The sequence below is a fragment of the Octopus bimaculoides genome, chromosome 3 (genome assembly GCF_046866305.1).
Source record: "Octopus bimaculoides isolate indiv1 chromosome 3, ASM4686630v1, whole genome shotgun sequence".
Taxonomy (NCBI): domain Eukaryota; kingdom Metazoa; phylum Mollusca; class Cephalopoda; order Octopoda; family Octopodidae; genus Octopus; species Octopus bimaculoides.
The window spans coordinates 134,259,244-134,271,280 of record NC_142930.1 but is presented as its reverse complement, the minus strand read 5'-3'; the positions used below and the strand labels follow the sequence as shown (position 1 = coordinate 134,271,280).

At 33.1% G+C, this 12,037-nt stretch overlaps 1 protein-coding gene across 1 annotated transcript in view; it reads left to right on the top strand.

Annotated features, from left to right (window-relative positions):
- LOC106877396 (MAM and LDL-receptor class A domain-containing protein 1-like) overlaps positions 1-12,037 on the top strand; it is a 144,733-nt gene that overhangs the window by 60,105 nt on the left and 72,591 nt on the right. Inside the window, exons 10-12 of the mRNA XM_089349700.1 lie at positions 1,171-1,329; positions 5,625-5,957; positions 11,162-11,260. Of these exons, the coding sequence (XP_089205826.1) occupies positions 1,171-1,329; positions 5,625-5,957; positions 11,162-11,260 (591 nt within the window). The remainder of the gene's footprint in view (positions 1-1,170; positions 1,330-5,624; positions 5,958-11,161; positions 11,261-12,037) is intronic.

Genomic DNA, 12,037 nt, shown 5'->3' with positions numbered 1-12,037 from the left:
GATCGGATGACTGTAGGGGACTGAGATATCGCAGCAGTGGGTCCCTCTACCCGACAGGTCTTCACGGTCTCTCATGACGCCTAAATGCTGATCGTTTCACTCGTCACACCGAGCTAAATTCAATCATTAAGTGGGCCCTGGCCCGGGTTAATATCCCCTCATCTCTGGAGCCAGTGGGTTTATCCAGAAGTGATGGGGAGAGAACAGATGGTCTTACCCTTTGTCTCTTGGTAAGAGGTAAGTGCCTCATCTAAGATGCCATAGTCGGTGACTCTTTTGTTCCCTCCCACATCCTGGATGCTGCGGTATATAGGAGAGTCACTGCTTCCGTAGTGAAACGGAACACAATCCTTAAATATCAGGACATGTTAGTGAACTATTTTTCCAGCCTCTGGCGTTTGGGACTTTTGGAGGATGGGCCGTAACGATAAGGTTATTGTCAGCATTGGCGGCTTGTCATCATCGAGGTGTCATGTGATGCCTGTGAGCGCGCTTGGCTCTCCCAATGTCTATGCCATGCCATCGCTCGTGGTAATGCCGCCAATGTGCTGGTCCGTTGAACCTTGTGGTGTATGACCAATTGGAGCTCCTGATATTCAATTGAATTTTTCTTTCTTTCTTTCTTTTTTGTTTTTGTTTTTCTTTATTTTTGGCTCTTCTTCTACTTTGTTCCGCTTAATCCATATTTTAATCCCCGTTTTGAAATTTATATTCTTAATGTGCTTTAGTATACATATGTGTCATATACCAAAGAAAAATTGACAGTTTTAATGAATAAAGCCACGCGAAACTCAATAAATAATGTAAAAAATCTTAGCTACATCCTTTTATTTTTTATTCCGGATCCGGCTAAAACAGACCCTGATTTTCAGCCTCCATATGTTCGAAACAATATGTCCTTTCAATCACTTGAATCAATTTAAATTCCCAAATCTGTGACTGTCTCTATGTCAAAAATATTTATTATTTCAGATTGTGGAAACAGTATCACAAGAGATTATAACGCAGTTTCTCCTATTTCACATCAACTTACCCCTGAAAGAATATTTTTCTCTTTTTGGGGTCAAGTTCTGGTCATACACTGGAAATGATGCGTAAATCTATAACTCTCTTTTTATGAATTTGTAACTTTTTACCATTGTTATAAATTGCTATCATTTTATGTTTTAGTTGGGATAACAAGCCGCGTGTGCACCTTTGATAACCGAAAATTCTGTAATTACACAATTGACTGTATGAACCCTAATGAATACACATGGAGAAGAAATTTTGGAAGTACTTCTTCCCGTTATACAGGACCTAGCACTGATCATTCAAATGATAAAAATGGTAAGTTGTTTATACTTTATGTTATTTTCTTTTATTTATACATAACATTATATCCCAAAGTATTTTTAATGAAATTTGTTCCTGTATAAATCAGTACGATAAGCATTTACATGAAGGAATACAATTTGCCTGGCGAAGACATTTTGTCTCTACATGTATGATCACCAACCTATGAAAAAAATAATTGTTCATCAATATAACCAGTGAGCTTATTTAAAATTCTATGTGCACTGTGCTTGATTTCTCTTAGAAGTATAACTTAGAACCAGAGAGCCTTCATTTAGTTATTTCACCATGAAAGTCTAGTTAATTATAATCTAAGTACCGTAATAAACCTTTCTTCTATAAGCACAAGACCTGAAATTTTGGGGAAGGGGGCTAGTTGATTACATAGAGCCCAGTACTCAAATTGTACTTATTTCATGGATCCGAAAAGGATGAACGGTAAAGTGGACCTTGGTGGAATCTGAACTCAGAAAGTAAAGACGAGCGAAATGACGCTAAGCGTTTTGCTTGACGTGCTACTGATTATGCCAGCTCACCGCCTTACGGCATAGCAGGCCCAAAGACTGCCCTTTTGAGGACAGCTAGGATTTTGAGACTGGTGCTTGGGTGTGAGTGCCTTCCACGAGAGGTTAACATCCAAGTATTAAAGCATGTAATTTGTGAAAAAGACCCCGTGACACCACTAACAACAGGTTGCTGTCCACTATCACAAACTCAACCAGAGCAAGTAAGAATGGGAGCTCTATGAAGTACAATAATAATAATAATAATAATGATAATAATGATAATAATAATAATAATAATAATAATAATAATAATAATAATAATAACAACATCGAAAAATAACTAAGGAATGAGAACCCAGGTTCGAAATTTCCGCAAGACACCTGATGAAGGCTGGAGGGTATATCAGCCGAGACGTTGTGTTAACAACAAAGATGAGGATAAATATCCGTCAATTGTAAATAATGTAAATAACGTAAGAGGTTAGATGCTAAAATTATAGGAGACACTAACTTATCTATCTATGCTGAGGGGGTAGTGGTTACTAGAAGATTAGATATTCCACAGGGAGAGACTAAAGAATATAGAACAGGAGATTACAAATTTAAATAAAAACTTTAAGACAAGATCAGAGTAGAATAGAAGACGCAAAGTGAACAAGTTAGGAAACACAAGATTCAAATCTTCTCTTGAGTAAAAATACTAAAACAAAGAAAAAGGATTTAGGACATTCATAGAAGATTGAAAACAACGTATCATAACAGTAGCAGGGAAGCACTCCAGATATCAGAAAAGAATTGATCAGTATCAACCGAATAGGATAATTTTATAACTAACTACATAGTGGAGGTGGAGAACGAACTACTGAAGATGAGAAACCTAATGCAGAAGAAGCTAAAACGTTCTGGAGAAATATTTGAGATAAGCCAGTCAAAAATAATGGAGATGTAGTATGGTTAAAGAAACTATGGAAAGAAGAGTAAGAAGCAGCCAGATTTAAGATTAACTAGTGCATTAATGAGTAAAGCGTTAGGAAAAATGCTAAATTGGAAGGGCTCAGGATCAAATATAGTTCAAGGGCACTCGTTTTTCTTTTACTTGTTTCAGTCATTTGACTGCGGCCATGCTGGAGCACTGGTTAACTAAATTTAGTAGCTTCGGAGGGTGAGGGAACAACTTCAAGATTGCCTTAATGCAGGAATGATAACAAACTGGATTATTAGAGGGGGATTAGTACTCCTTATGAAATACAAAAGCAAAGGTAATACAGCTAGCAATTATAGATCAACTACTTGCTTACCATTAGTGTGGAAGCTGTTAATAGGAATGTATCCAGAGAGCATTTATGAGCGCCTTCACAACCATAGTTTATTGTTAGAAGAACAGAAAGTTTGCAGGTAGAAGAGTAGAGGAGCGTATAAACTACTATACATAGACAAAGCAGTTCTAAATAATGTAAAGGCTTGAAAGAAAAATCTAACAATAGAATGGATAGATTATAAGAAAGCCTATGACATGATCTTACAATCATGGATAAGTGAATGTTTGAGTATATTCAGTATAGCAGACAACATGAGAGAATTAATTAGCCTCAGCAAGAAGAAATAAAATGTAGATCTCTAGTCAGGTGACACAATCTTAGAGTAATTTGATATCAAGAGAGGTATTATCCCTTTTCATATTTCTCTTATGCTTGATCTCCTTAGTTTAATATTGAGGGAAGCAAAGGCAGAGTATCAGTTCATAAATAGTAATGGAAAAATTAACTCTGTAAGAATGATCTGAAATTTTTTAGTAAGAATGAAAAAGATAAATTCCTTAATACAGACTGTAAAACACTTCAGCAAAGATATAGACGTGGAATTTGGCATAGATAAATGTGCAATATTAATTATGAAAAAGGGACAGGTAGTCAACAACAAAGCATCCAATTATCAGGTGGCCAGACATTAAAATCATTGAAAGAAGAGTTGTAAGTATCTAGGAGTATTAGAATCTGACAGAGTACTAACTAGAGAAATGAAAACGAAAATTGAGAAGAAGTACATCCGAAGGGTGAGAAAGATAATGAAATCAAAGCTAAATGGTCCAAACCTAGTGAAAGCTGTAAATACTTGGTCAGAGTCAATACTTAGATACTCAGCAACTTTTGTAAGGAAGGAATTCAATATAAATGGAGGACTTCACCCAAGATCAGGAGTAGCAAGATTAAACTTACCTAGAAATGAAGGTGGAAGAGTGTTAATATCAGTAGAAGATTGCGTGGAGTTAGCTAGAGTAGATATAGCCTCCTATGTAGGTAGCAGAGTATAAAGTTTATTAAGACCTACAAGAGTCATAGCGAAACCAAAATGCCAAATTAAGTTAAAAACCCGAAAGAGAGGATAGAAGTTATCTGACTGGCAGGAGAAGGCTTTGCATGGTAGATCCCTAACGATAGTTGCAACAAACAGTTGTAGTGAGGCATGGATATGGTTTCAGAAAGGAAGGCGTAAAGAGAGACATTAAGTTTGTTAGTAACAATACAAGATCAAGTATTGAGGACTAATTGGATATATGCCAAAGCGAAGGAAGACAAAAAGCAAGTAGATTCCTAGTATAAATTATGCAAATCATATGAGGAAAAGGTTACTCATAAAATAAGTGAATGTAACATGCTGACACAGAAAGAAAACAAGAAAAGACAGTAATCCCCTGGGAGCTAGATAGAAAGCTATGATTGGAACATATTGATACATGATCATGAACCTAATAAAGTACTAAAAGTAAAAAATATAAGATGTTGTGGGACTTCAGCGTTCAGACCGACACACTAAGAGAAGTTAGAAGGTCTGATTTAGAAACTAGTAAATAAAGAGAATAGAAAGTGCCAGATAATTGACTTTATGGTCCCAAATGATGAGAAAATCAATATGAGAGGTATAGGGAAAATAGAAAAGTAACCAATGAATTACAGAGAGTATGGAAAGTGCGAGTAAAAAATATATTCCAGTAGTTATAGGTGCATTGGGAACTATCCCTAAAAATTTAACATCTTCATAAGAATCCCTGTAAAACATGTTGAAGCATCATTGAATAAAATATGGAAGAGAACAGGCGCTAAAAACATATATCACTGTTTGGTTCCGGTGGCAACAGAAAATGTCTCTGAACATTGACTACTAGATATCATTGTTGCCATCATTCCTTGTACAAGTTGATATTCTGTTCACTTTCTTGTTTCTTGAACTTGTCGGAGGGCAAATATCGAGTCGACTGTGTCTCTTCCAGCTTGAAGCCCACATTGAGATTCGTGATATATGCTGTTTATTACATGCTTACTGATGCGTTTAAGAATCACCCACACAAATCTTCCAGCTATTCACAATAAACTTATTCTTCTGGGATTATCGCATACACTCTTCTTTCCCTTGTTTTTGTACAAGTGCCTCTTTCGACTGATAGGTAACAGATCCAGTTTCCCAGATCAAACAAAGACATTTACACAGCTGTCTTATAAGTTGTCTACCACCATGCTTCTACACTTCTATGGGAATACCGACAATACCGACTTGTCCAGGAGCATTAAAATTGGAAACTTTTTTTAACAGTAATATAATCTCTTCCAAGGGAGGATCCTCCGCGGTTTTCTCAGTAATTAGCTCCTAAAGGATTTCATTGACTTGGTAATGGACTTTTGATTTAATATAGACTTAAAGTTTTTCCAATTCTTGGGCTTTTTGCCCATCAAGTAATTTTTAATGATATTTTCTTAATTACAAATAAATTATTCTACTTTTTTACAGGATACTACCTATATGCAGAAGCATCGTATGGGTCACCTAACGATACTACACTGTTGAACTTTGCAGTTTCTGATGTTCGAAAAAAAACTCTGTCATTTGCTTACCATATGTATGGAAGTACTGTTGGTAATCTACGTGTCAGATTTACTTATAATGATTCTCAGTATGAAGATGTATGGATAAGAGAAGGAAATCAAGGATTTTACTGGCACAAATCATGTGTATATATTCCCAGAGACATAAGTGTAATCTCATTTATTGCTACAAAGGGAACTTCATATGAAGGTGATATTGCATTAGACACTATCTCAGTCGGAAGCAAGGCCTGCGGAGGTAATATTTAAATATTTTTTTGTACGAGTGAAATAAGATATCTGAAGTTTTGAGATTTGTTTAACATTGACGAAAACAATTACAGTGAACGTTATTACCATGGTGAATATCACTGAAACAGCAATGTATTAGCCTAACTATTTATTTTAGTATTTGTAGCTCCAGAACAAATCGTACTAAACTCGATGGAATATGACATCCAAATAAACGGAAATTTTTGTAGTTAACTGCACACCGTTCATTATTAGGTTTATGTCTCCGAAAGCTAATGCTTTTACACGGATAGGAAGAGCATGTAGTTAATATATCAAAATATCTTTACTAACGTTTTTCATTACCTTTAATTACTGACAATTTAGATCAATAATCAGCGAACAGGGCATTACGAGGTCATTATGAAAAGTTCAAGATTAATTTAATTTATTTCCAAGAAACTCTTTCCAACTTTGAGAAAACTTATCAACAGCTGTTATATCTTTTGATAGAACTGCTAATCACTTCAGCAAAAAACAAAACTTTACTTTTCAAACCTTAGTTGATATAGATGTTGTTGCCGGTCATTTCTAGCATGTTATTTCAGAAAATAGACTTTGTCAAACTAAAATTACTTCAAACAAGTTACATTTTTTTATCTCCATCAAAAAATTCAGTTAAAAAAATCTGTAAAAAGCAATCTTTATATCCAACTTAACGTGAATGTCTAGTTAGAATCCCTAATAGTGCGTTATTAGCTCTGAGAGAGTTTCTCAAGTAGGCGCATGGTGCATAACCGCACAATCACAAATCTTAGCAGACGAGAATCATATTTTATGGGCGCTGGAACTCTCATATCGCGTGATTTTAGTCTACTAGATTTCATCAATATGAGCTAGTTGGTGACGGCATATCAGCCAAACTTCGCTGCCACGATATATGGAATATCAACATCCTTTTAGACTCTTATGTCGGAAATAGGCTCGAGCTTATAAAAATGAAGTTTTAGTGACGGAATCAGCACTAATACCAAAAAGGCAATCCTTATATCTAACATGACGTGGATGTCTTGTTTGAACGCTGAATATAGCGTTAATAACCTTAGAGGATCCTCTCAAGTAGGCGCATAAAGCATAGAAATAAATCTTAAGTATCGAGAATCGGGCCTCGGAACTTCGATATCACTTGGATCCAGTCTACTAGACCTCGTTAGATGACCACATATCAGCCAAATCTCGCTGCCACGATTATATATCTCTTTCTCTTTACTCTCTTTTACTTGTTTCAGTCATTTGACTGCGGCCATGCTGGAGCACCGCCTTTAGTCGAATCAAAATCGACCCCAAGATTTATTCATTGTAAGCCTAGTACCTATTTTATCGGTCCCTTTTAGCCGAACCGCTAAGTTACGGGGACGTAAACACACCACCATCGGTTGTCAAGCGATAGTGGGGAGACAAACACAGACACACAAACACATATATATATATACATATATACGACAGGCTTCTTTCAGTTTCCGTCGACCAAATCCACTCACAAGGCTTTGGTCGGCCCGAGGCTATAGTAGAAGATACTTGCCTAAGGTGCCACGCAGTGGGACTGAACCCGGAACCATTTGGTTGGTAAGCAAGCTACTTACCACACAGCCACTCCTGTATATATATATATATATATATATATATATATATATATATATATATATATATATATATATATATATATATACATATATATATATATATATATATATATATATACATATATATATATATATATACATATATATATATATATATACATATATATATATATATACATATATATATATATATATACATATATATATATATACATATATATATATATATATACATATATATATATATATACATATATATATATATATATACATATATATATATATATATACATATATATATATATATACATATATATATATATATATACATACATATATATATATACATATATATATATATACATATATATATATATATATACATATACATATATATATATATATATATATATATATATATATATATATATATATATATATACATACATATATATATATATACATACATATATATATATACATACATATATATATATATACATACATATATATATATATACATACATATATATATATATACATACATATATATATATATATATATATATATATATATATATATATATATATACATATATATATATATATATACATACATATATATATATACATACATATATATATATACATACATATATATACATACATATATATATATACATACATATATATACATACATATATATATATATATATATATATATATATATATATATATATATATATATATATATATATATATATATATATCTCCAATTGTAAGTAGTTTTCGTAAACTTATATCATCCGACGCTACTCTATCTCTTTCTCATTCTCTTCCTTTATTTTTCCCCCTCTCGTTCTTCCTCTTTACTACTACGTATCTCGCTTTACCCCTCTCGTTCTTCCTCTGTTACTACTACGTATCTCTGTTTTCCCCCTCGTACTTCCTCTCTTTCTCTTTTCCTCTCGTTGCTCACCTATTCTTCTACTTCCTCCCTTTGTTTCTCCCTCTACCACTCTCTCTCTTCCCCTTACACCGGCATGGTCACATGCTTCCGGTCAATAATCCTTTTCTTCCTTGGCTATCGCCGAGCAAACACGCGAACTCACTTCGTGCCTACTTTCAAGTTCGTGCCTCACAGCGTTCATACACACATAATTTTTCTCGTCTGGCCGTAAAGCCTTGCCTTTTCTGTTTGTTTTCCTGTCTTGTTTTTTGTCCGCCACTACATTCCTCCATGGCAAGATTTAATTTGCGTATACAAATTTAATCTGCGCTCCATGGGATGAGCCGTTTTAACGATGCGTCCTGCCCAAGCTCTTCGAACGCCGGTGTTAAAACGTGGGTAGCTGATGAAGTAGAATGTTCTCATGTGGCTTGTGTGTTTTCTCGTCTACGTTTTGTTTGCAATGTCCTATACCCAGATATGCACCTATACATACAGGTGGATGTCGGTATGCACATACCTGTACGTATATATGCATATACTCATTTACCATTTGTTTATATATATATATATATATATATATATATATATATATATATATATATATATATATATTGATAGAAAGGACAACAAAAGAAAGAAAGAGCCCTCCATATTATGTAAATAGAAGAATTTATATGTTAAAATATGTGACACTTATTCGGTGGCCATGATAAAGCCCGGAGTTTTATCATGGCTACCGAATAAGTGTCACACACACACACCATACACACACACACACATACACACCACACACACACACACACACACCACACACACACACACACACACACGCACATATATATATATATATATATATATATATATATATATATATATATATATATATATATACATATATATATACATGCATATATCTATATGTATGCATATATACATATATATATTCATATCTATATATATATATATATACATATATATGTGTATGTATATATATATATACAAATATGTATACATATATATATATATATATATATATATATATATATACATATGCATATATATGTATACATATATATATATATATATATATATATATATATATATATATATATATATATATACATATATATGCATATAAATACATATATATATATATATATATATATATATATATATATATATATATACGGCACTGATGTCAAATCCAGTCCAAATAACAGTTTATATTTTGGAATATGGCACATAAAAAACAAAGATTCAACAATCAATTTGTAGTGTAAGAAAAGAAAGTCTGTGTTCTATGATTATTGTACTTAGTCATTATTGAGTAAACAGTTTACATTGATAGCACCCAATATACATTTTAGCAGTAAAATTCACAATTTTTCACATTTTGTCTTAGTGGCTGGTAGTTGAATCAGTAACATTAGATTTGTATCCCTTCGTAGACTTTATGCTATTATCAAAGCTAAGGGACTTAGCTCTTACAAAAATCCATTCTACTTAGTTGTAAATATGTTCCATGTATAGTATTTGTCACTGATGTAATTTTGAGGATTCTTATGTAAGAGACAAATGTTTAATTAGACTTCAGTGCCAAGTTTAATTTTACATTTACCCATTGACATAGCTAAAAGTGTGGAAGGTTTCTCATTTAGGGTGCACAGTTGAAATTCTTTTATATTTACAGGTGTACATTTCATAAGATGGAGATGCCTTAAATACGCTCCATGAAAATTCAAGTCCTTAAGTAGAGTACGAAAGATCCAATAAATCATGGAAATCACATATATCTAGCTTTAGACGTAAATTGTTTATAATTGCATCAGTTTATAATGACATCGTAATTGCTAATAATTATAACAGTAACTACAAGTTTTATCCATTTAAAAAGTAGAAACAAAACATTTCCTCCCTTATCTTTTCTAAAAAGAAAACGCATGCAACCTAAGAAAGATGATTAGGTGCTGAGAAGATTATACTCTTCGCATACTCAGGAGTTAAAACTAAGGTACAACGTGGACCCTAATGCTACAGTTAAAACTAAGGTACAACGAGGGCACTATGTTTACTCTTACAGTATCTTTTCTATTAGTATTTATTATAACATTCTTTGTAAACAAAGAAGAGTAATGTTAATTCATTTGAATCCAGCATGATACAGGTACATATTTGCTGATCCTAGAATGATAAATCTCATATGGTGCAGCTTTAGGATTTAAAACTACTATCATAAGTGTGGTCGGCTGTGTTACTCTGAAGTATTTAGTGACTCATCAAATTCACTTCTTCAATTTTATTTTATTAGAAAGTTAAATTTCTGTATGACCATTTAGATGTTACTTCTTTTAGAAAGTTAAACATAAAAACCATATAAAAGCCTTAATTGGAATTCCATAAATTCATATTCATTGTTATTTATAAATAGTTGATTTCCATACAATCTGGGAATTCAATAGTTGTTTCTTTGAATATGGAAATATAGAAATATAGACATTTTAAAACATATTGCCACAATTGTCGCTATATAACCGACTCGGAAATAGGAACATAATGCGTTTTCAAGCAGAAAGAACGTCTGTAAATATTTATCCAGACTGAACTCTCACAAACATTGTTTTTGTTTTGTTTTTCAGGGCCATTTGACTGCGATTTCCAAGAACGAACTTGCAAATATCAATCATCCGGTTATGGATTCAGATGGAGTATTCAGCAAGAATACTCATATTCAAGTGGTAAATTTTGTTTTATATTTCAATATAACTGCATTCAAACATATATGTAAGCATAAATACAAGCATATACATACACACATATACAGAGAGACACACACAGAGAAAAGAGAGAAGTTTATACAAAGAAAAGGTTATATACTGTATATACATATATATATATAGTAAACCGTTTGAAGATGACAATGGAAGAGTCTTATATATCAAGTATGCTGGTCGGAGTGACTAGGCTGTTCTAGTTATCCTAAAGATGACTGAGGACTCGCGCAGTAACTTTGTAAAGCTAGAGTGGCAGGAGTTACATTCCGCTTGCAATAAATATCGAGTGCAAGAAGCTCACTGAATAAACCAGCTGGAGGAGATATCTTCCCAGGTCTGTTAAAGGACAGCCACATTAAAGTGGCCATAAGCAATATTTTGGGGTTCCTATACTACTTCTATCACGAACAGAGATTTTCTAACGGACTAGTTTCCTTGTTTGTATATACATACACACACACACACACACGCACACACACACACACACACACACACACACACACACACACACACACACACACACACACACACACACACACACACATATATATATATATATATATATATATATATATATATAGGCAGAATTCTCAAAAAAGAGACAAAAGACGAAGAGAGATGGTGTAGAAAACAAACAGATGTGAAAAAGTGTTTAACGTTTCGAGCCTACGCTCTTCCACAGAAAGAAACAAGGACAGAAAAAAAGGAGAAAAAAAGGAGAGAAAAATATATGTATGTATA